Consider the following 26349-nt stretch of genomic DNA (forward strand, 5'->3'; position numbering starts at 1 on the left):
GATAAGAGTGGTCTCTAATAGGATATATATATATGTATGTATGTATGCATGCATGCATGCATGCACGCCTGTCTGTCTCCACCCCTCAGAGCCGGAAGCAATCTACCTTTGGCTACCCCTACAAGAAAGCAGTGACTTGCAAGAATACCCAGATATTGAAGTATTCCAACTCATATAAATAGGCACTGATACTGGAGATGAATTTAGTCAATTTTAGGTCTATTCAGAAGAGATAGGTAACGCACAAGATTGTCAAACACAGATTTCTCTTCCGGCACCGTTTTCCTGGTAACATTCTGATTGCTTTTATACTATACCCTTGCCTGTGCCTCACGTGGGGGGAAAAATAAATTTATTTTAAATGCAAAGAAGTAGTTATTCCATTTTCATGGGCCATTTCTTCTTATTTATTGTAATAGATAGGCATAGCCCACGAGTTCTGTGATTCTTCCCAGTGATTAACTTCTTTCATATGGCATTAGTCATGCATTTTTTAAAGTGATAATTGGAATGGCTATTTTTTCTCGCCTAAATGGAATCAGACTGGATTTGGTGTATTACTTTCTTCAGCCCTCTGCTGGTCTTATTCTCTAAATAAGACAACCTAGCTGTGGTTTTCAACCCTGGGTGTGCTTGATGATCTTACAAAAATATAGGTACCTGAACCCATCCTATAACCTACACTAGACCAAAATCTCCAGGAGTTCTAAATAGGGAACTAAGTAGTTATCTAGAATCTGGGAGGTCCACAGCTCTAGGTAGATTTTTATTTGAAATAAGAAGGAATCTCCTGGCATACATTTAAGATGGGAAGAAAAAAATTAACCTTTAGGAGATCAGTTTTATGACCAAGGGTCAATGTTAACAATATGGGGCAATAGCAACTCAGATTACAATATTTCATTAGTAGAATATATAAAATCAAAATAAAATGACCTCTACCTATTTTTACAAGAATGTTTATGACTTTATTGTGTTTTTGTTTTTAAATTTTTTTTTAATATCCATTTGTTTTTGAGAGAGAGAGAGAGATGGAGAGAGATGGAGCACAAGTGGGAGAGGGGCAGAAAGAGGGAGACAGAATCTGAAGCAGGCTTCAGACTCTGAGCTGTCAGCCAGAGCCTGATGCAGGGCTCGAACCCATGTGAGACTATGACCTGAGCTGAAGTTGGACACCCAACCGACTGAGCCACCCAGGTGCCCCTATTGTGTTCTTGTTTTTAAAGAAAGGTATTTGATGTGAATTTTTATCCTGAAGATAAATATTCGTATCTTTATACCTCAGTACAAAATCTTCCAAATAGTACAGTGGCAATTTGTGCCTCAATAGTTGTGCATTGAAGTTGTGCCTTAAGTCCTTACCTGTTTAAATTTTTTCCTTATGCATTTAGCTGCTGGGATTCTTACGGGTTTATACCTTTGCTTTTATTTTCATGGGAAAGTTTAAAATAAGTTAACTTCTAGAATGACCATAAATATTTCCTGTTTCACATTTTCTAAACATATTCCAAATTAACATATAAGCATACCAGACAGTTTTTAAAAACCCTCTCAGTTTTTATCTGGCTGAATGTTTTCCTTTCACATATAAAAAATTATCTTGAGGTATTGGACTTAAGTGAGTCCAGAGGACTAACAAGCTAAAATCTCCTGAATGCCAAGGTTCTTAACTTTTTCCATGGAAATCTTTCTATCTCACTAAACACAATCGGATTTTAACTTTTTTTTTGTTTTTCTTTTTCCTTTTAATGACAAGAGTCATTGTTGTGATGCCCTGAGAAACCTTAGGAGCACAGTTTTGTTTGCCTTTGTTATCGTACCCCTAGTCAGCTGCATGTTCCTATCGTGTTAGTCTCCTTAATTTCTCCCTATTTCCACCTTCCACTGTTCTAGCAGCTTTCGTTTCTCCCACTGAGCTTTTAATCTACCATCTCTGATAAATCAGACAAAGAAGTTTGCCAAGGGTGTGGGGAATTTGATTACCTGGTTTGTTAATCAATATGATCTTTACATTTTCCAAGGTTGTATGAATCTTTGAACTATGTGCAAGGTCTGTGATGGCTAGGCTTTTGTTTGAGGGCCTGGTGATCCCCTCATCCCTCATTTTGGTTTGTGTAAAAGGCAAACAGTCAAATAGGAAGCATTTACTTTGCTCTACCCCCTTAGTATTCTTTACCATAGGGCAGTATTTCTTAAACTTAAGCATGCATAAGTTCTCAGACAGTGCTGATGCTGCTACACTTTGAGAATAACAGCCATAGGGAACGTTATGGGTCATTAATCGTTTTCACCTTCCATTTTTGCATTTTGTAAATATGAGTATTATTCTTCATATAATGTTATAACTTCGTACATGTTCTTAGAGCGTCTTACAGTATTTTAGTTATTGTAGCATCTTATTATACTATTATATATAAAATATAATTATAAAACCCATCATAAAGGCCCCATCCTTGTGACCTCATCTAAACCTAATTAACTCCCAAAGGTACCGTCTCCAAATGCTCTTGCATTTGTTGATACGACTTTAGGAGTGACATATTTCAGTCCGTAGCAACATCATATAATAACATCTTATGTATTTTTTCACACGCAAAACCAAAAAAAATGTTGTTTTACCTGTGCCAGGACTTTGTTTTACTTCTCTCTCTCTTAGGTCTTCTGACATATTACTGACTAAATCATCTTCAGCTGCTTCTCCAGCAATGACTGTGTGAACATAGTGGGATATATGGTGATTTGGTTTTATTCACTTTCAGGATTGTGTTTTAAACTCTAATATGTTATTTTCCCTTTTACAGTGAGCCTGGTGCTAAATGCTGTAGTTGTTTCCTTTTCTCTAATTTAGATTCCCCACTCTTAAATATCTTTCAGTCGTAGGTCCCTGTAGATACCTGGTGTTGTAAGTCTGTAGCTAGACTTACAGACTCATAACTGATGGAATCATCATTGTCTGCAATTACTGTATGAACAGAATCATGCTGCTGCTGTTGGGCTACTTTATCACTAGTCATTTTATTTTTCATGGGATAGATATATATAGTTCTCTAGCAGACCGGTTTCTTTTTTCTCCCCAACAAAAGATTTTAGTACTTCTCACCACCATTTCTCAGTCCTAACTCTGTCATTGCCTCTCTTTCCCCTAGACACACACTCACACTCTAGGAATTAAGACTCCATTGTTTAAGGCAGATATTAAGATCTAGAAACTTTATGATTAGTACAGGTCTTTAAGAACATTTTGTCAAGTGTAGAGGAGATACTTGGTTTAGGATTCCACAAAGACTGAGCTAGAACTTGGATTTCCTGACTCCTGGTCTAGAACTCATCCAATTTATTTCATGCTATCATATCTTTGTGTGTATTGTATCTTAATCCTTTGGATTAAACTCATTTTAAAGAACTTTATGATATGTCCCAGAAGAACCACACTTCAAAGACATTCTCATGGGTTTTGTATTTTTCTAAGTTCTTTAATGTCCTTTTTCTGTTCACTCACAATTTTACCATAGTTGATATGAAAAGTTGCTTTAATTTCTGCCATCTAGAGTTGCATTTTTACTTTATTAAAATTGGTCTATTTTTAAACTTGTGGAAATCAATTTTATTTCATCCTTTTTTTATAACTGTACTATTCTCTATGTCCTGGAGGAGATTGATTATACATTCAATCTGTTTCATGATAAATTCAACAGTTAGCTTATTGAATAACATTTAGTGAAACCTATTTAACTTAGATTATATACATGTTATCATGCTACTAACATGATGTAGCCTGATGTTAAGATTACTTTTGTCTTCCTACCTGTCCGATCCTCTTCTCTTTTTACATTGGCACATCCTGTGGCTTGTTCTCCATCTTGGAATTCCTGTTCTTGTGATTTTTCTGTTTTATTGTGTCCCAAAATGGCATCCAGCTCAGTAAAAAATTTCATACTCTTAGTTATTCCTTGGTCTTGAGCCATTCTTACAATCTTATATTCATGTTTTAAGTTTTTGTACTTTGTTCTGCACTGTTTCCAATCTCTCTCTATTCCAAATTTCTGAAGCTTCGCAGCAATTTGTTCAAATATCCTTTTATTTCTCACTGTTCCCTCTAGTTGTTGTTGTATTCTTATATCAGACCAGATGCCTATTAGAGCCCTAATTTCTGGCACAGTCCAGTGTTTTCCTCCTTCATTTGCTACAGTTGGAATAAAAGTTGGATTAATAGGGGGTTCCATAATTGATGTAGAGTTACCTGTATCAGGTGGGGAGGGAAAAATATATGTGTGTATATATATATATACATATATATATATATATATATATATATATATGGTTACATAAGATAAATAATTAGATGCATCCTTAATAAAGACATTTTCTCCATGGGAGATGGAATACAAATCATAGCTTAGCTTTCCTCTGAAACTAATGGATAAATGAAGTACAGAACCTGAATCTGTTGTCATGTTAGTGACTGGCTTTAATACAGTTGTTTTTAATTAGTCACATTTTGATCATGTTTTTTTCTCTATCATTCCTTACCCGTCCATCCCACTCCTTTGGTCTGTGGTGTGTATTTAACTATATAGTGAACATTGAACACATAATTTTGTAATATTGACTTGTAGAAAGCAATGCAATTAGAAAATGGCTTGTTGAGAACAGTTTATTTTTTTTATTATTTTTTGGTGATAAGATAGGTGGGAGCAATTATCTCCTCTTCCTTTTAATCTAATGATTTCCATTGGCTACATATCAGTATCTCCTGGGGAGCTTTTATAAATCACTACTTCACTGCTAACCCCACCCCTCATCCCCAGATTGTGATTCTAGTGTGCAGTCAGGGTTGGAAACTAAGACTATTCATGAATGAAGGGTTGGAAGAGGCATATTACAACAATTGGTGCTTCTTACTCCTCATGAAAATAAAATGTCCCATTGGTTAAAAAACAAGTGTCATTTTAAGTGAAGTATTCTTTTAATGCAAGGAAATGTGCCAGAAATTTCATAATGCCCTAGACAGAATGTCCCCGATTAGTTAGAAATCCTAGCATGGTACCTTCATGTTAGATCTCTAGTACAGTTTTGCAACTTACTGAGGTTATGTTGGCTATTTTAACAACCACATTATCTTGTGTTTTTGTCAGATTTCATGTTTGTTGTGTTTAATAAGAAGGTAGCTCAGACCTCAGCATCTATAATGTAAGTCATTAAAAACCACTTTTTAGCATTTACCTGAGGTATATGGAGGTGTTTTTATTTTGTGGTACATTTAATGTCTTTGTTTTGAAATGCTTTTCACTATTTTTCCTTACTTAGATTAACAACCTTCAATACAAATTTAGAAGCAAAGTGGGGATTTATATTGACTTTAATTTGGGTGAATAAAATCATCCTTGACCTCATTATTGATTTGGTATTATTTACTTTCACATGTAAAATTGTTTGTCTGAGACCTCAGGAGTGCTAAAGTGACATGTTCATTAAATATTAAGCATCTACTATGTTTAATTTTGACCTATATTTCTTACTATATTTAAAGGATGAAGGTTGTGAATTTGAAAGCTAGTATTTCTAGGCAATTTACGTTTTGTTAAAGAAATCATTTATTTTTAAAAATGATTTTTTTAGTATAGATTATAAAAAAAAGAGGGAAACTTGAAGTAATCCTAAGTGTTTCTATCGGGAAAAATCATCCATTTTCTCAGAAACCAATCTTACTTTCCAATTTGGAATCTGATCAGTTTTATTGTTTTTTGACCCACCTAGTTCCATTGGTTTGATGTGAGAAACCAAAAGTAAAGGATTTCCTGAGAGGTCTTCCTTATCTTCTAATGTAACTGACATTTTACCTGGAAAAAGAATGGAATTCCTTTTAGAGTAAGTTCTAGGGAAGATAAATATTGAATTAAATGACTGATAATGCTAGTAGCTTGAGCTGAATTTGATCATATTGATGAAAGATTATAGATTTGTGATAGATTTTATATGATTTAAATACTGTATAATATGGTTTAAATACTGTACTTATCTATATAAAGGAAATTTTAATTTTTTTATCAATTTTTTTTAACATTTATTCATTTTTTGAGAGACAGAGTATGAGCGGGGAAGGACAGAGAGAGATGAGGGAGACACAGAATCCGAAGCAGGCTCCAGGCTCTGAGCTGTTAGCACAGAGCCTAACGTGAAGCTCAAACTCAGTAATAGTGAGATCATGACCTGAGCCAGAGTCAGACGCTTAACCGACTGAGCCACCCAGATGCCCCCAGATTTAATTTCTTCCATTCCATTGACATGGTTTATTTTGAACTTCCACTAGTTTTGTTTGCTAATTTTATAAGTTTCTAGAGATGATTGTGGTTCATTTTCAAATTAAATTACATTTTTAAAATAAAGATGTTCTTTAATTTTGTATTTTAGGTACTTTAACATAATAGGGACTTGATAAATGATACTAGCAATGTAAAACAGAGGTCCTGTAATGAGATAATCTGAAAATCTTGTTTATTTGGCATATTTGGTCAGATAGCTAAAATTTATATGTATCTTTTATAATTAGCTGGTTGGTACACACTAAACTTTCCAGAAATTAATCTAAGCTCTGCTTAAGTAGACCAAAGAATGTGTCATATCAAAGAACCATGCCAACCTTGAAAAATGAAAATGGTGCCTTAATCTTCCTGGTTTCATGAGTTGGGTGTTTTCATAAAATGAGGCACAGGCTACTTTTTAATGTTTTTTGTTTTTTCAGAGAGAGAGAGCAAGCTGGGGAGAGTGGCAGAGGGGGAGATGGAGAGAGAGAATCTCAAGCAGGCTCCCCACTCAGTATGGAGTGTTGGGTTCTATCCCATGACTCCAAGATCATGGCCCAAGCCTAAATCGAGTCACCAACTGAACGACCCAGGCGCCCCTAGTTTGCTTGTCTGTTATCTGATTAAGGACCTAGTTTTATGTTTGTTGAAAACAGCGTGGAGCTGAAAATATTGGTAGGCGTGATAAAGAAAAGCTTCTCTTCCCAACTTCTTTGGGCTATTTTTTTTCTTAGGTTGATCATTCCTAGCATAATTCCAAAATTGTACGTAGGGACCCCATACCCTGGAGATTGTAAACTGAGACTCTTAAGTCATCACTCCTGATGCATTTGTATCAAGTTAAGAGGAGAGAAATAGAGTGGAAATTTGGTCACTGAAAGAATGTGATTCAGCAGTAATAGTAGGCCAAAGGTATTCTGAAGTTGAGGATGATTATAACTTCCAGAACATGAAGCCTCTTAAGAGTTTGTATTTGAGTCCTTTGCCAAGGCTCAGTCAGGCTACCTGCTGCCTAACAGCAACTAGATCCTCTGTTCTTACCACTTGCATAAGGTTGATCCCAACAGTGGAAAAGGCACATTCTTTTTCTTCCCTTCTTCAATTTACCATATACCAATAAAAATTGTGCTGGTTCCCCATAGAGAAACCAGAAGACATTATAAATGAATCAGACCAAAAGTAAAGGAGGGCTTTCTAAGCCTTAAAAAAGACTATTTGATTGCATTAAGAACTTTAATCAAAACCTTTTTCATCACTGTTTGATTACATTGAAAACTTTTGAATTCTATAGATCAAATAAAAAGCAGCCAAAATTTTAAGGCAAAAGAGATCACGCAGTTTCTAAGACCTCAGCTGACATAATTTGTAAAAGTGAATAAACATATAGAAAATTGTTCCATAGCATTAGTAATTAAAAAAATGCAAATTAAAAGTTATCAATCACATACACCATTATAGTTAGTTAAGTAAAGTACAGTTCTTTTGGAAAGCATTTTTTTTTTTTTTTAAGCACTGTTTCAAAGTAATCATAGCCCTCCTGACCGGTAATTGAACTTCTGATAGGCTATTCTAAAGTGATAATGTTAGGTATTGATTATAGCATCATTTCTCTTAGGGGGCAAAGACAAACTGTATATGCACTCAAATATTATGGAACCATTAAGTAACATTTAATCCTGAATTATAATTAATTCTGGGTATAATTTAAAGATAATTTTTAAAGTAAACAAAATGCTAATGTGCTTGTAATTCTATAATTCAAAAAGTTTAAAGAACAACAACCAGAGACATTGTAGATGATGTGTTAGGAAGGGGCTGAAAAGTAAGGAGACCAGTTAAGAGCTTATCTTAATATTCATGTGATAGATGAAGTTCTACATGGTGATAATGAGAATAGAACAGAGGAAAATTTATGAAACATGTCAGTAGTTTTTTTAAGGACTTAGTGACTGATGAAAGGTCAAGGATATCTCAAATGTTTAATGTTTAAGTTTATTTAAATGATTGGAAATACAGTGATAGTAAGGTGGAGGCAGTTTGTAGGAGGATCAGTTCTGAATGAAGGAAGAGAGAGAGTATGGTTTTAGAATTGGAGGGTTTGAGATACCTGAAACATAACGTTCAGAAGTAATTATGGGCCATCTGCTTACGAGTGAAAATGGGGAATTTGGAGCCATGGGGGTACCTGAATGGGTTAGAAGGAGATCCTGTTAAGTGGAGATTAAACACACACACACACACACACACACACACACACACACACACGCGCGCGACAGGGTTGGGGGGTGGCTTAGAGAAGAGAGGGGCAAAAATAGTGGAGATTTAGCACCCACATCTTCATTACACCAACCTCTGGTTAAAATCAAGGCCTTTCAGAAGTTGAGTCATTTACTTACCATTAACCAATATTTAAAGCATTTAAATGCCAAAGAGTGCAGGGTGATTAATTGGATAAAATAATGTTATTGCTCTTTTTTTTTTAATTTATTTATTTTGAGAGAGACAGAGTGCGAGCAGGGGAGGGACAGAAAGAGGGGGAGAATCACAAACAGGCTGGGCTTTTACAGCACAGGGCTCGAACTCAGGAAAGTGAGATCATGACCTTAGCCAAAATTAAGAGTCAAATGCCTTAACCTACTGTCCACCCAGCTGCCCCCAGTGTTATTGCTCTTTAACTTGACAGTGGCTGCAGAGCTTTCTCAGAATTTGGTATAGTATCAGCAATGTAAAGGGAGTATGTTAAGTGAAGTGCATTTTTTACCAAATGATTTATTATTGAGCTTTACACACAAAGTTCAGATAACCCAAATTAACCTAACTTCAGTTTCTGTCATTGTACCATCCTTTCTCATTTGCTATCTTTATTCTACCACTTACCATTTTCTTTTGGGTGTTAAATTTATTCATGATGCCCTCCTTTCTGCAGTTACAAAGCATGTAGCTCAGTGCTTTGCACATGATATACACAGACAGTAGGTATTAGAAATTTTGAATTGAACAACTCTGCCCTTAAAAATAGCATCTGTAAGACTTTCGCTATGGGAGAAATCTCATTACTGCCATTGATTTCCCCTCTTTCCCTGGTGATATATTCAGCTTCCACAGACAGTGAGCAAATTCTATGTAAATAGTGTTGGGCTTAACAACACAGCAAGTCAAGAACCTTGTTTTAATATCTAAATCATTTAATCATAAATCATATCTATCAAGTCTATTTTTGTTTCATTTTTTTGTTAAAGGGAGCTGTTCTTCTAAACAAGTAATGAAAGAAGTTATTATTTCCTAGTATTTTGGTGCTGTTATTGATAAATTTAGAAAAATGGGAACGTTAATATAGAACAGAAAGTTCTGTCTTGTTTGGAGCTGTGGGGAAACAACAGTGGAGTAATATATTTGATTTTTTTTTCTTTTGCCACCCTTAAAAAATTAAAACCTAAAATGTTTTCAAAGCCCAATCCATTTTTCACAAAACATCAGGCATGCTTAAGGAGCAGTTGGCATTAGCAGTTAATGTCATTTTAATGTGTTTTTTTTTTTCAGTATTTTACAGATTTAAAAAGTGGAGGTATTTAATCTTTCTAAATTTTTTACCTTGTGCAAAAATACTGTAACAAGTCAGTTGTTTTTCTCAACCATAATATTCCAGGCTATGTTTATCATATGGACTCAGAAATCCTATACTGTTATCGTTTGTTATGTAAAAACAACAAAAGAATGCTACTTTTTCTTTTTTACCTTCGGTGGTCTCTGGAGCTGTACTTTGGCTCAGCGTTGCCAGGCACCTGCCATTTGCATCTTCCTCTGTTAATTGGGTGGCAGGTTCATACTGCAGGATCGCATCCAAATCATGGAAGAACTTCATAGTTTTAGAGCTGTCTCCAGAGTTATGGGCATATTTAACTGTTCTGTATTCATATTTGAGATTTTTGTACTTTGCCCGGCACTGTTTCCAATCTCTGTATACTCCTAGTGCTTGCAGCCTTTTAGCAATGTAAATAAATATTCCTTTATTTCTCAGTGTTCCATAAAGTTGTTTTCGTATATTTTTTTCTGCCCAGACACTTAGCAAAGCTTTAACCTCTTCTTCAGTCCAGTGCTTTCCTGCTCCACTCTCCATGTTGAAAGTGACCTGGAAATGATTCACTATTTCTAGCCAAGGTTTTGTTTCCTAGGAAACCAGACGGCTGGTTGTCAATAAGCTCCAAAGAGCTGAAAAGATCTAGTTTAACTGGTTCAAGCTGCCTGAGGGGAGTAACTTGAGAAACTGCCAAATATGCAGGCTTTGTGATTAAAGAAGCCTGGACCTAAATGATGCCTAACGTTTTTCATTTCAGACTTAAGGGGAAATTACCCTGGAGACAAAAGGGAAGGAAAACCATTTTTTTTGTTTATTTCTTTTCTTACATAATACTCTGGTTTACTAAATGGTTGTCGATTTTTAAAAAATAATTTTAGAAGTGGTTGGCAGAGGTTCTTTCTGCCCCAAGATTTATGGCAAACGTTATTTTTTTTTCCCCTCTGCCATGAATCATTTAGTCTTCTAGCATAGGTTAACCTTGAAGACCACATCATTTCAGTAAAGAAATCCCAAGTCATAAGTGATCCAGTCTTATAGGGTGTATAGAGTTATGCATATATATTTAACGTATTGGTAGTATTTAATGCATTGATAATTTAGTAAAATTTTAATTTTAAATATTTAGATTTTTACTTTGCAGGTACACTTAATGTTTTTTCTTATTAAAATGCTAAACAGGGATGCCTGGGCTGCTCAGTCCACTGAGCGTCCAACTCTTGATTTTGGCTCATGATCTGATGTAACCCCAAGTCGGGCTCTGTGCTGACAACATGGAGGCCTGCTTGGGATTCTCTCCCTCTCTCTCTGTCCCTCCTCTACTAGCTCACCTGCTCACTTTCTCTCTCTCTCTCTCTCTCTCTCTCTCAAAATAAATAAACTTTAAAAAAATGCCTAAACAACTATAATATATAATTTTGAAAAATATTATTTTAGCCATTATTTTAGCCAAATAAGTCAATGTATTAATTGACTTGTAATTAGTTATTAATGTACATATACATATATGATAGAAATTTACCTTTTATTTCTACCCTGTTATACATTCTTTGGAACAAAAATTTGTTAAAACACATCTAGTATTTATAGAGCTATTAAAATTGTGGAGCATTTGGAATCTTTATTTTATTACTCCGTAGTGGTACAGATCCTTTTAGTCTTAAGGTGTGTTATAACTACCTCCGGCCCAGCTTTTGGCTTTTTTCTTTATTTCATCACCTAGAAATATTAATGCAGAGATGAAATACAAAGTTTCTGATTAGCTTAGCATTTTTAGAAGCAGCATTTATTTTTTTGTAATAACTAAAGTGACAGATATTTGTTGGGGAAGAAAAGTGGTAAGTGCAGAAAAACAAAGCAAAAACCTCAAAAAAAAAAAAAAAGAATTTTGTTCATGATTCTAGTACCCACAACTAAGCATTTTACCTAACAATTTATTTGGAGATATCCATTTATATCCATACTCAATTTAGAGGTCACGTAGTACAGGGGTTAGAAGCTCAAATTCTGGAGTCAGATTGTGTTCTCATCCTGGCTGTGCTGCCACTTTCCATGCAACATCGGGCAAGTTACTTAACTTCCATTTCTTTAGTGTCCTTATTTGTAAAATGGGAATGATCATCATGATAATCATAGTATTTAGTTCATAGGATTGTTGTGAGAGCCTAATAAATTAGGTCGTTCCTATAAATTTTAGGACAGTGCCTGACATATTAGTTAGAACTCAGACAATATCGTCTATCTGGTCACCATCATCGTGAGTAGAAGGGGCACTGGTACTGGTAGCATGTAATGTATTGTCAGTCCCTGAATGCTCTTGAGAAAAGTATGCTTCATATAGAAGCTTATCAATGAGGTAAATTTAAATTTAACAGTTGATGCCTTTTTGTATTCACAGGGGTCAGGAGAGTGCTGGTATTGTGACCAGTGATGGGAATTCAGTACCAACATTCAAAACACACAAGGTATATTTGAACATTAAAAAATGTTGATAATAAAGATAACAATAACCAGATGATAACTAGTATGTTGGTGGGGGAAGGAAATTTGAACAAATAATTTGCATATAAAAGTCATACGCTGGCTCAGCCTTTCCATTTGTCCAATTAGGGTCCATTTCTGTGTGATAGTTTGCTTGACTGACTTACGGAAACAGGTCATATATTTAAATATTTTAACATGCTTTGGGGTTTTAAAATGCATTTTATTTAGTTTATTTGACAAAATTTACTGTTTAGTACATCTTCAGTGTTTTAATGGAAAGTAGCTCATAAAACAAGCGCTCAACATTGTGAATGTATTAAATGCCATTGAATTGTTTACCTTAAAATGGTTAATTTTGTTATGTGAATTTCACCTCAATTTTTTTTTAATTTTTTTTTGTTTGTTTATTTATTTTTAAGAGAGAGAGGGAGAGAGAGTGCAAGGAGGGGAGGAGCAGAGAGAGAGAGAGAGAGGGAGACACGGAATCCAAAGCAGGCTCCAGCCTCTGAGCTGTCAGCACAGAGCCTGATGCGGGACTGGAATTCACGAACCAGGGCTGGAACTCATGAACCGTGAAATCATGAGCTGAAGTCGGATGCTTAACCAACTGAGCCACCCACATACCCCTCAAATTTTTTTCTAAAAAGATATTTCATGGTTCTTACAATTAGGTTAGTCTTTAAGATTAGAATTCTGGAGCACATAGGATAAAAGCCTTTACTCACTAGGGCCACAAGTCTGGTTTTTTTTTTCTAAGATGAGCTTCTACTTTGACTTTACAAGGGAATGGGTCTTGTAAATCATGTCTTTACTCAAGACAATTTGAAGAAATTATATATTTCAAACCTTGGAATTGGACACACGAGATACGCCACTACAGGAAACTGTGAATTAGAAAACTGTCAGCCCTTTGTTGTTGAAACACTTCATGGGAAAATAGCTGTGGCACATAACGGCGAATTGGTAAATGCTACTCAATTAAGGAAAAAGGTAAGTGTTTTTAATGCTTTTTTTCATTATTAGGATAAATTAATGAAATGAAATTATTGGGGATCTTGGTGCAGGATATTTTCTAATTGTCGCCACCTGTTATCTAACTGCAAAGGACAACTGTATTAGAATTACCTGGAGTATTTGTTATAATTGCAGATTCTAAGATTGAGCCCCAGAATCTGCAGCAGGAGGGTGGTCAGTCTGCATTTTAATGTACTTCTAAGGTGATTCTGATGGTACTGCTTTAGAATAGAGATGTGAAAAAGTTGATTTATGGTTGTTGTGAGAAACAGAAATTAGGGTTTTATGGGCTGTTCCTATCCCTTCAGCCTTGTCCTTATGTTCAAAGCATAAAAAGAAAATAGAATATAAACTGGATAACAAATACAAGGGAAAGTGATTTGGAAACAATTACAGGAAACCACTTGGGGAAAAGGCAAAGAATTTACTTATGTTCATTTTCGTTCATAGCATGGCATTTAGAGCATTCTGTGTTAATTTATGCTTATGCTTTTATCCATCATTAGTTTATCTTCCTTTTTTTTTTTTAATTCCTTAGTATCTTTATATTCCTGATAGCTTATTTATCCATTCTTGCCATTCATTTATTGATGCCACGTTTCTTCAGTCCATTGGATTATAATAATCTTGATCTGGTAACCTTGGAAAGAAAACCCTCAGGTGGCATTCAGTAACAGGATGGTTATACACACACACATGCACACACAGTTATTTCCTTAGCATTCTAGAACAAGGCATTTTACATGGATGAATAGTGACAGGAGTCAAATGATGATGAATTTTGGTGGGTTGAAAATATCTAGAACCATGCTTCCATACCACTCATTGTCCTTTTATTTTCAATTCTAGCTTTGTTTTGCTCTCTTTTTAGGCACTGGTATTATAATGATAATATGTTTTTCTGCCCCTAAGTGAAAAAAAAATTTTTTTAATTCACACAATCAAAAAAGTATAAATATGAAGTAAAAATTACTAAGAAAAACTCACCACTTAGTGATAACCACCAAAATTCAATTCCATGCAACACCTAGCTCATTTCTAGACACAACCACTTCCCAGAGTCTGGATTTCACCTCTACACATTTAGTTGCCTACTGAAAATGTTCTATAGTATCAGTTTAAACTCAACCTGTACAGGTCATTGGTGGTGTTCTTGTCCTGGTCACACTGGCTCAGAACCTTATAATCTTCATGAGTGTGCTCAACCAATTTTTATTACATCTTCTACATTTAATTGTTCCATATAGTTAATTCCTTTCTTCTATTCTGTCAGCAATAATCAGTGGGGATGGGTAGCCCACCAGCACTATCACTAACAAACCTGGATTGAGTGGCCCCAACTGTAGTATGCCACTCTTATGGGAATGTATCCTATTGGTCAGGGTTGTCAAGGGCTGAAAAAGTTAGAATCACAGTTCCAAATTCTTGTGCCTTCTCCACTCTCCCCCACCTTGACTGCAGGTTTATATTCCTTCAAACTTAGTTTTCAAAAGCTATTCTATATGCTTCCTAGAGCACTTTTTTTTTCTTGCTTAAAAACCTTCAGAGACTTCCTATTGCTTTCAGCAGTGGTTCTCCATTATTATATACATGTGTCATTAGTAGAATGCAGGATTTTCATAACTGAAAATTCACACAATGCCTGATCTCTTTCCATTATGGTGGGCTACTGGGTGAGGGGTGAGGTGGAGCTTCCCCTCTAATGATTACACTTTTCTCCATTCTAAATAGCTTCTGCGGCATGGTATTGGTTTGTCAACAAGTTCTGATAGTGAAATGATTACCCAGTTACTGGCATATACACCTCCTCAGGAACAAGATGGCACCCCAGACTGGGTAGCAAGGTAATTATAAAACTAGGCTAAGCTCACAGCTCTGCTACGAGAGCTCTGTGTTGCAGAGCTTATGTCTTGTGTTTATAACTGAAATTATTCAATTATTTAATTAATTCCAGGATTAAAAACTTAATGAAGGAAGCACCTACAGCATATTCCCTGCTTATAATGCACAGAGATGTTATTTATGCCGTACGAGATCCTTATGGAAATCGCCCTCTATGCATTGGACGTCTTATTCCTGTATCTGATATAAATGATAAAGGTAATTCACTTCAGAAGAAATACAATTTCATAATGCTTTTCCAAGTTCTTGTCCTACTATTGGTACACCCTCAAATCTTTAGGTATAGGAAGCTTATGAATGAGAAGGAACTAGATAAAAAGAAAAAAAATGATGTAGTACTTAGTTGTTTTTGTTTTTGTTTTTGTTTTTTTAATGTTTATTTATTCTTGAGAGAGAGGGAGACAGAGCATGAGCGGGAGAGAGGGGAGAGCAGAAAGAGAGAGACACACACAGAATCTGAAGCAGGCTCCAGGCTCTGAGCTGTCATCACAGAGTCCAGCGTGGGGCTTGAACTCATGAGCCTGAGAGCATGACCTGAGCCATAGTCAGATGCTTATTTATCTATTTGGTGTTTAACTGTTCTCTTGAAATAGGTAGCCTCTTGTAAAATTTTTTGAATCCATTAACTGAATTGTCTTGTGATTTACAGAGAAAAAAGCTTCAGAAACAGAAGGATGGGTGGTGTCTTCAGAATCTTGTAGTTTTTTATCAATTGGCGCAAGGTAAGTTTTGTTTCACTCAGCATATTCACTTTTTCCACATCAGTAAAAAGTTTTTTGTTACGTGAAAGTTTTCTTTCTGATGGCTGCTAGAAGACCTATCTATAAATGAATGCAGTTTCTTTTTTTTTTTTTTTAATTTTTTTTTTTTTCAACGTTTATTTATTTTTGGGACAGAGAGAGACAGGGCATGAACGGGGGAGGGGCAGAGAGAGAGGGAGACACAGAATCGGAAACAGGCTCCAGGCTCTGAGCCATCAGCCCAGAGCCTGACGCGGGGCTCGAACTCCCGGACCGTGAGATCGTGACCTGGCTGAAGTCGGACGCTTAACCGACTGCGCCACCCAGGCGCCCCTGAATGCAGTTTCTTTTGTACATTTTACTCAGCACTGGCACTGACTTTAATATTCCAGTAATACCTTCTAATTTTGAAACTGGCATCTTGCTTTCAAAATACTATGAGACTTATTTTAGAAAGGAAGAATCTCAACAAGGAATAATTATTATCGAAAAATTTAAGCCAGGATAAAAATGTTCTCTTTAACCTCTGTTCTTCCAAAACTGAGTAAAATTTATGGCTTTTATTTTTTAAAATAAAAATTAGAATTTAGGGATAAGATAGAAGTATTAAATTTTTTTAATTTATTTTATTTTTTTATTATTACTTTTTTTTATTTTGAGAGAGCAGGGGGAGTATAGCGAGAAGGAGAGACAGAACTCTAAGCAGGCGCTGCACCATCAGCTCAGAGCTTGATGCAGGGCTCGAACTCATGAAATGTGAGATCATGACCTGAGCTGAGATCAAGAGTCAGACACTTAAGTGACTGTGCCACCCAGGCACCGCAAGATACAAGTATTAGATTTACTGCTGGAAGAATATTAATTTTTTATTTTTTAAGCCATCTCTATATTAAACTGAACCACTTTTCCTTTATAAGGGAAGGGACTCTTTGTGTACTTTACAATAGATGTTATTATCAGTCTTAAGGACTGGTTTATTTAAAGTCTTCTTTCTTTAACATTGTTTCCCAAGATATTACCGTGAAGTCTTGCCTGGAGAAATTGTGGAAATAACCAAACGTAGTGTCCAAACTCTTGATATTATACCAAGGTCTGAAGGAAACCCGATGGCATTTTGTATCTTTGAATATGTTTATTTTGCAAGACCAGATAGTATATTTGAAGGTAAATAAAATATCTTTAACTTTTTACTTAAGTTTCTTATTTATCTCACTGAAACATGGCAGTTCTTGGTTCAAAGGCTTACCTGGCTCTTTGGAGGCACATTGTTAGATGCTGTGGATATGAGACTGAACCTACAAGTCATAATATCACTATTTTTCCCTTTCATGCTGGACCTTGTTTTCCTTTTAGGAGTAAGGATTATGATTTTCAGATATGTAATAAGGCCAAATTTTTTTTAAATAGTGAATTCCCCAGTTTATATTTTCTGCTTTAGTTGTTTTATATGCTTTACTTTTTGTACTCCATGTATAGAGTTCTGACAAGCTAGTTTTCTTAGAATAATAATGAAATGCTAAGTAAAAATAATCTATTTTTTTTCTCAAACATTCCAGACCAAATGGTTTACACAGTAAGATACCGTTGTGGTCAGCAGCTGGCAATTGAGGCACCAGTGGATGCAGATTTGGTTAGCACTGTTCCGGAATCTGCTACACCTGCTGCTCTTGGTTATGCAGGAAAGGTATTTCTCTTGACATGCAGTGAAATGCTCTTATAGCACTGAAATTAGAAACCCTTGTATATAAAGAGAAACTTACCAGTATATTACAAGGAAAAAGAAAATGTTGGATCCTTTACAACAAGAGTTATTTTCCAACCTTTTCATTCAATGGCACTGTTTTAGTGGAATCCACCCCAGATTCACCTAAAGATGAGCAGAATGATCCACTTCACTTAAAAAGACAACATCATTGGGGCACTCGGGTGGCATAGTTGGTTAAGTGTCTGACTCTTGATTTTGGCTCAGGTCATGATCTCATCACGGTTCGTGAGTTTGAGCCCCACATCAGGCTTTGTGCTGATGGCGTGGAGTCTGCTTGGGATTTTGTCTCTCCCTCTCTCTCTTCCCCTCCCCTGCTTGTGCTCTCTTTCAAAATAAATAAATAAATAAACTTAAAAAAAAAAAGATAGCATCATGAATACCTATAGAGTTTAGTGGTAATATTTACTTATTACTAAAACTTATTTCTTGAAGCACCCTCCCTCACAAACCACTGGTTTATTTGTTCTCTATTTAGTATGGGTGATCACAAAGCCGTTTATGTTCATTTTGTGTAATGTTTTTAGTACTGTGCTTAGTTTCATTTTCCATAACCAGATAGATTTATATGACTATGGTGATCCTGGGGTGTCCTCATCTGCATTCACTATGTTGAAAGTTTTATGTTTTCAAAAGAAATGATATGCGCACATTTTATTTTATTTGTTTTTTTAAATTTTTTTTAATGTTTATTTTTTTGAGAGAGAGAGAGAAAGAGAGCAAATGGGGGAGGGGCAGAGAGTGAAGGCGACACAGAATCCAAAGCAGGCTCCAGGCTTTTGAGCTGTCAGCACAGAGCCTGACACGGGGCTCGAACCCACGAACCGTGAGATACGACCTGAGCCGAAGTCGGACACTTAACCGAGTGAGCCACCCAGGCGCCCCAATATGCACATATTTTAGATTAGTATTACCTTGAAAGATGGATAAATCACCTCCTGTCCCTCAAAAAGCATTCTTTGCATACTGGGTTTTGTTTTTTATTTTTTTAATGTTTATTTACTTTTTGGGAGAGAGAAAGAGCACAAGCTGGGGAGGGGCGGGGGGGAAAGAGAGAGAAAGAGAAATCCCACATGGGCTCTGTGCTTACAGCAAATTTTGAGATCATGATTTTGAGCCAAAATCAGGACTCAGATGCCTAACCGACTAAGCCACCCAGGTACTCCTGCATACTAGTTTTAATTCATTTCTTGCTGATAGTTTTTAATTGCTGTGAATTTTTTTGTCAGTGATTTATTGTCCTGTCTGCACACGCTTACTGTTCCTTTCCAAGACAGGGAAGTAATATTTGTTTAAGAGAGAAACATTACAACTTCTGACAAATTCAATTGGTTTTCCCAATGAGTATATTACTTTGAACGAGTTTACTTTTTGCCTTTTTTTCCCCTACAATTTAAATAGTGAAGAAAAATTGTAATCTCTTGATGGAGAGTTCAGAATAGCAATTTCAAATGTTTTCATACATATTATAATGGAAGAATGACCTAGAGAAAATAAGAATCTAGAGTTCTCTATATGTTGCTGTTCATTGTCCTTTTATTTCTTGTCAGTGTGGGCTTCCATATGTGGAGGTGCTATGTAAAAACCGGTATGTAGGAAGAACATTTATTCAGCCAAACATGCGGTTGAGACAACTTGGTGTTGCAAAAAAATTTGGAGTATTGTCGGACAACTTTAAAGGCAAAAGAATCGTTCTTGTAGATGATTCAATTGTGAGAGGCAATACCATCTCACCTATAATCAAATTGCTCAAAGAATCTGGTGCAAAAGAGGTAAGTATTATTAAAACATAACCCTAAAGTACCGATAATTAATAGTACGATACTGGCATAAAAATTGCAATTTAGTACAGCGAATGAAAATGGATAGTTCAATAAAATAAATTGTCATCTTTCAAATGAGTTGGTTTAGGAATAACTATGCAGCAACTTGGAAAACATATAATAGCCACTCTTAAACTGCATACTAACTATAATCCTTAATAGACTAAAAACCTCAATATAAAAGATTAAAATTTTTATAAGGTTAATTTTAAAAACTCACAAAAGCCACACAATAAAATGTTTGTTTAATTTTTAGAGTACTTCTCTTTTTGAAGATGTAGAACAAATCCTACTGTAATAGATTTGCCACATTGGGTTATATTTTAAATCTCAAAGCTTATTCTAACTCTAAATATCTTAGTAATTCAAAATACAGAAGTGAGGTGTCATTTACAACTAATAGTTAAGTGGATTCAATAATAAAATCTCTTGTAGGAGAAAGTGGCATGGAAAGCAGTGGCAGTCTCTCTAGAAAGCTTTGAAAATAATTGTGATTATGATTTTCCAGCTTTTTTATGGCTGTTAGAATTATAATCTCTTCAGAATTCCTTGAAAATTTTGTAATTAAAAACAAAGAGGTATAAAGTAAATTCACCATTTGTTACGGTAGTGAAAAAGAATACACAACAGCTTGTGTATCTACCAGTAGTAAAGGTATCTGCCTAAGTATGATGAAATATATTGTAGCCACTAAAAACTGTAATTATGAAGACTACGTAATATGGGAAAATCTTTGCTTTATAAGAAAGGTAAAATAATTGTGGATGCCAATTATGGCCATGTAAATGTACCTTACAAAAGGCAGAAAAGTAATAATAGAGAAAAAACCTCCTAATAGTAGTTAAGGTTTTTGTTATATCCTGTAGACCATTTTTTGCTTTCTGAAATGGTAAAATAAGAGGTAGGCAAAAGTAGCATTCAAGAGAAAATGAAGGTGGTCCTAGGAATATAAAGTCATTAAATGGGAAATAGAAGAAAGAAATGTTCTCATTGATAGATGGTAAAAGGAAACCATAGGCAACTCAGTAAAAAGAATCTTTTACAAGTGGCTGACATTTTGAAATCTTTGTCCAGATGCTTTGGAGTTTAGAGCAGGGCTGCTCCAGAAGGGTTATATATGTTAGAATAATATGTGAAATGATTTCTTTCCAAGGTACACATTCGAGTAGCTTCACCGCCAATTAGATACCCATGCTTTATGGGAATAAACATACCAACAAAAGAAGAGCTTATTGCCAATAAACCTGAATTTGAACATCTTGCAAAATATCTGGGTAGGTATTAAAATTTCTCTAAACATTTTTTTTAACAGAGAAAATCCAAAGCCTGTCAGTCTTTATACTTGTAATAAAAACAATGTCCAGCATTTGTTAAAAATAGATAATTTTATAACATGTTAAGCAGATACTGAATAGTATTATGAATAGAGTGCCTGGTGTGTATACACACCATGGTAAGTGCTATATTGGAGACCTAGGCCAAGGTGAGATCAGGTGAAAAGGAAGAAAGGCTTTCTAGGTAGAGGGAACTGCAGGCATATCAGTTAAAGCCTCCCAAAGATCAGATCTGAAGAAAAACAAGAACAATTTTACCACAGATTATAATAGAATAATTTAGATGTGGGTACAAGTCAAAAAGTGAAAAGCTAATGTAGGGTTATCTTTAATAATGAGGTCAGCAGACTTGGAGATTAGCTTATCCTGGATAAGACAGTTGCTTTTCTGTTTTTTTTTCTTTTTTTTTTAATTAAAGTTTATTTATTTATTTTTGAGAGAGCAAGCAAGCAGGGGAGGGGGAGAGAGAGAGAATCCCAGGCAGACTCCCCATTGTCAGTGACCTGGGCTGAAATCAAGAGTCAGATCTTAACCAGCTGAGCTGCCCAGGCACCCCAAGACATTTGCTTTTCAAATTAGGTGAGATAAACTTTTAATATCACAGCAGATGTTTACCCAATGTGCCTTGGTACCTCCGCACTGGTTGTCTAGATGGCTGGTTTTGACATGCCTGTGCCTTACCAGTTAAATACTTTGAATATCATCCAATTGGTACCTTATTGTGAACACTCACTTTTTGCCCGGAACATATCTGTATTATTGTAATAATATCACAGATACCGTATAGTTAGGCCATGTTTCCCTTATAAATGAAAAGACTTAGGAAAAGTAAAGTGACCTTGAGCTTAAATTTGAACCCAGATTTTCCTGACTTCAAAGTCTGTTTTTCATAATCAAGAAAATTACTAAAGAGACTTTCTGAATCCATTCTAGATTTGAAGCCTCCAGTGCTATTTTAAATAGCAATTTAAATTCCAATTTCAAATTTTAAAAAATTATAAAGGCCCAGAATTTTATTGCTTATTCCCTCTCCCCTCCTCCACCCCTGCTTTTTTTTTTTTAAGAATATGAAAGAGAAATTTTTATGCTGGCTTAAGTTTTCCTGTTTGTGACTGTTGTCTTGTGAGGCAGATCTTTCTTTCCAAAGGAAGCATCATGACCTTTTCCTTTTCCCCTCTTTCCCTCTGTAGGAGCAAACAGTGTTGTATATCTGTCAGTGGGAGGACTAGTTTCATCTGTACAAGAAGGGATAAAGTTTAAAAAACAGAAAGTGGAAAAGCAGGATATTATGATTCAAGAAAATGGGAATGGTCTGGAATGCTTTGAAAAGAATGGTCATTGTACAGCATGTCTCACTGGAAAATACCCTGTGGAGTTGGAATGGTAGTTGATAGGGGCAGACCTGATGTTTCAAAATATAAAGTTGGTCAAGAAGTTATAGTGGTGGTTATACCTTATCCATTTAACTGTTACTCCCTTGGTCAATGTAAAATGCCATATGCTTATGATTACCTTTATATATTTTGAGATTTCTTTTCTGAAAAGAGTACCAAAGTGCTATGCTTTCCTTAATGATCCTAGATAAATATTTTGGTGTCATCTAGGAGTTTGGATGATCCTTTGTTTTGTTTAGTAGTTTAGTACTTTGAGGCTACCAGTTATGAGATCATACACATTTAAGTTCAGATCAGCAACAATAATGCAATGAATAGATAAATTTCTGTTTTAGTAGGGATGGCCAGGCACTATACCTTCCCACAGATTCTTAGAAAATTTTGTGGAATGTTTCTTGAGTTATTGCAATTCGGTTGTGGAATATTTTCATAATTGAACCTTGCTAATTGCATATAATGCAACAACACTGTTTTTTGTGGTGTTTGTTTGTTTGTTTACACACAAGCATTGGCTAGCCTTTTTCACCTGGTCAGAGAAAGTAGGTAGTAAGTGGCATTTCCCAGGTCCATGCTTTAAATGGTTTGCAAGAGGTTAGACTAAGATGGTGTGATGCAAACAAGACATGAGTTAAATATAACATTTCACTCAAACCTTGAATCCATTATATCCCAAAAGTGTCAAGCCTCTAGAGTTCTCAGTGTGGTTTTGACCTTTCTTCCCTGTCTAACTTTAGACAAATCTTGAAACATCAACAACAATAAATACATGCCTCTTTGTGCCTCACTTTTCCCGCCTGTGCAGCGGGGTACTTAGTAAATTAATTAATAGGGATGTGAAAAAGTGTCATACTTTTTGTGGTGGTTAGAGCCATCCTTTCACCCCTCAGTTTTAAGATAGTGCATGATTATTAGCTTTTGAAACGTTGGCTGTTATTCTGAAATTGAGATTTCATTATGATGAAGGGAGACATACAGTTTAGCAGTGCTTTGCCACCTGTCTTTGAGATGTCCTAAGGATGATTGTAAAAACATGTCTGTGGAAGGTGTTTTTCTACATTTGACTATGAAGTATGATCTATACTACTTAGTGCCCTTATAGTATAAACCCAGCAAGTAACCTAGTACATTTGAAATAAAAAATAAATTTTTAGGTTCTAACAACCCTTTTATTCTTATTAATTATATGTTCTTTTAATAAAGTGCTTGATCATTTGCAAACATATATACATATATATGTACAAATGTAGATATATCATTGCAATTAAATGATCAAATACAAACCCTGTAGGGGCCAATTTTGTTTAAGATCAAGGTGACAACTATTTTGGAATTAGCATGCCTGTCTGATTCTAAGCATCACCTTATCACTTTTTTTCCACTTTGTTTTATTGGGATCTAACAAATACAGTTTTTTTGAAGTGTTTTCCTGTAACATCTGAGATTTAAAATTTTAAGATGCCTTGCCCTCAACTCCTGTTTATGTAAGATTTTTTTCAAACATAAAAGTGTTTGTTTCTGTGTTATTAAGTTACCTTAATTTGATGTATATAGTGTCCAAATCCATCTAGGAATTTAATATTTATTAATAACTGAAATCTTCTGTCTTCATTTGGTATATAGTCTCACATATTATATTATGGCAGGCCAAGATAAAATCTTGACAGCTATTTAAGCCCATGTGCAGCAGGCATCAGCAGGTTAGATAATGCTGTGGCAATGACACAAGCAAATTGACATTTGAATAAAGCCCTGGGACCACTTGAGTGTATAGCCTCTTGTCTTAAATGTATTCCTCATATCAGCATGGAGGAGGCAAGACCTGTGGGTCAATTTTGAATTGGCCTTACTTACATTTGATTTTTAAAAACAAGAGACTCAGGGAAAGTACTAAACCAAAATCTCTGATTTGACTTTCGTGTTTTCCATAGTTTTTGTCTCCCGTTGTTTTTATTTTGTTTTATTGAGATGCTTTTATAAAGGAATATGGGACTGTGAGAGTTTGGTTATTCTACAAATTTCTTAATGTTTCTCCATCATGGCCTTTTATTTCACAAGTTTCTGAAGTCTGAATTCAATTACAGTTTTTTACATTTAATCTCAAATGTTGTTTAACTGTTTTAAATAGCAGAGTGCTGAAAATTACAAAGAAGATGAAAAAATGTGTTTTCACAGGATCTATATTGTTGTGAATTAAACTAAGCCTACTTTTTTGTGACTTCATTGTGATGTATTGGTGATAAATATATGTAATAAGTGTGTTTAAGTATGTGTGTGCTTTTTTTTTTTTTAATAATGACCTTTGGTTAGTGCATTATGATGAGTAGCGCAGTAATAGTCACATCCAGGCTCCATTCTTGGCACCAGCTAGTCAGATCTTATTTCTCTGATCCAGGCATTTCAATAAATAGACCAGTGCTTATGAACCAGGCAAAAGTCCTGGCTGAGTAGGAAGGAGAAATAAAGTTATTAGAAACGTAATGCAGAGTAAGCACTAGAATAGTGGTAAGTTTTGTGGAAATACCAGTGAGAATGGGGAGTGTCACAGAAGAGGTGGCTTAGATTTCCAAAATGTAAGTGTGTGTTGGGGGAGTTGTGTTGTTTTTTTTTTTCAGTCAAATTTAGGTAAATCAATAAATTGTATATTCAGACAATAGAACTTTATTCAGTCCTAAAAAGGAATGAGCTGTCAGGCCATGAAAAGATATGGAACTTAAATGCATATTACCAAGTGAAAGAAGGCAGTCTGTCAAAGCTGTATACCGTGTAAGTCAAACTTTATGCCATTCTGGAAAAGGCAAAACTATGGCTCAGTTCATGATTGTGGGATCCAGACCCACATTGGACTCCATGCTAAGTGTGGGGCTTGCTTAGGGTTCTCTCTCTCCTCCCCCCTCCCCTTTTTCCGCCCCGCACCCCTCCATCCTTCCCTCCCTCTCCCTCTATCCCCTGCTTACGCTAGCAAGCACATTGTCTAAGGTGGAAAAAAAACAATGAAGCCATCAGTGATTGCCAGGAGTTAGTGGGGAGGAAGGGATAAATAGAAGGAGCACAGAGAATTTTTAGTACCATGAAACCACTCTGTGTGATATTATAATGGTGAATATATCTCATTATATATTTGTTCAAACCCATAGAATGTACAACACCAGAATAAACCCTGATGTAAATTATAGACTGGGTGATAATGATGTGTCATTGTAGGCTTATCAGTTGAAACAAATGTACTGCTCTGCTTGGGGATGTTCATAATGGGGGAGGCTCTGCAATATGCAGAGCATATTGGAGGGCAGGGGGTTTGTGGGAACTCTCCTCTGCTCAATTTTGCTGTGAACCTACATTAACTGCTCTAAAATATTGCCTATTTTAAAATAAACATACTAAGTCCCACCTCTAAACGACAAAAAATAAAATAATATATGCATATATGTTATTGCCTCTGAAAATCTTGCCCGAGGGCATCACCTGAATCTCATGCCTTCTTCGAGTTTCAGATAGAGCCTGGTCGACTCCTAAGGGAAATTGCCTTCTTGTTTCTTAACCAAGTCAAAATAAATATCCAAGCCTCTCAGAAAAAACTGCATGCTGCTTAGACATTTTAGACTAAGCTATAGTATGCAATGTAAATTTGTGTGTGTGTGCACACGCGTGCATAAATTTTCTTCTTAAGTAGCTAGGAGTTCGATGGCAGGAGCTGATGCTTTTAACCTTTTTGGAAGTTCTCAGGATCTACCATAACACTGAACTCCTTGCACTGTGACAAAATGGAAAACCACTGCACAAAGGAGGCCCACACAGAAGGGCCCTGTACTCTTCCTCAATCTCTGAATTTGCTTCACTGAAAATTACTTGTTTGACTTCACTATTGACATACTGATGGATATCTTCGATATGATGATTTTGTGTTAATTTGGCTAGGCTTTGGTGCCTAGGTGTTTGTTCAAACACCAGTCTGGATGTGGTGAAGGTATTTTTAAGATGTGATTAACATTTAAATCTGTAGACTTTGAGTAAACCAGATTA

At 35.5% G+C, this 26349-nt stretch overlaps 2 protein-coding genes across 2 annotated transcripts in view; one reads left to right on the forward strand and one right to left on the reverse strand.

Annotated features, from left to right (window-relative positions):
* The window catches only part of LOC115512610 (multifunctional protein ADE2), a 43359-nt gene extending 39329 nt beyond the window's left edge, over positions 1-4030 (reverse strand). The window contains exons 1-2 of the mRNA XM_030313810.2: positions 3806-4030; positions 2620-2709 (exon numbers count right to left, since the gene is read on the reverse strand). Of these exons, the coding sequence (XP_030169670.1) occupies positions 2620-2709; positions 3806-3965 (250 nt within the window). The 5' untranslated portion in view covers positions 3966-4030. The remainder of the gene's footprint in view (positions 1-2619; positions 2710-3805) is intronic.
* PPAT (phosphoribosyl pyrophosphate amidotransferase) overlaps positions 1-24592 on the forward strand; it is a 35513-nt gene extending 10921 nt beyond the window's left edge. Inside the window, exons 2-11 of the mRNA XM_030313814.2 lie at positions 12275-12341; positions 13144-13350; positions 15106-15218; positions 15329-15474; positions 15926-15998; positions 17029-17180; positions 17573-17700; positions 19329-19550; positions 20755-20875; positions 22126-24592. Coding sequence (XP_030169674.1) covers positions 12275-12341; positions 13144-13350; positions 15106-15218; positions 15329-15474; positions 15926-15998; positions 17029-17180; positions 17573-17700; positions 19329-19550; positions 20755-20875; positions 22126-22322 — 1426 coding nt within the window. The 3' untranslated portion in view covers positions 22323-24592. The remainder of the gene's footprint in view (positions 1-12274; positions 12342-13143; positions 13351-15105; positions 15219-15328; positions 15475-15925; positions 15999-17028; positions 17181-17572; positions 17701-19328; positions 19551-20754; positions 20876-22125) is intronic.
* Positions 24593-26349: the final 1757 nt, after the last annotated feature.

The sequence above is a fragment of the Lynx canadensis genome, chromosome B1 (assembly GCF_007474595.2).
Source record: "Lynx canadensis isolate LIC74 chromosome B1, mLynCan4.pri.v2, whole genome shotgun sequence".
Classification (NCBI taxonomy): Eukaryota; Metazoa; Chordata; class Mammalia; order Carnivora; family Felidae; genus Lynx; species Lynx canadensis.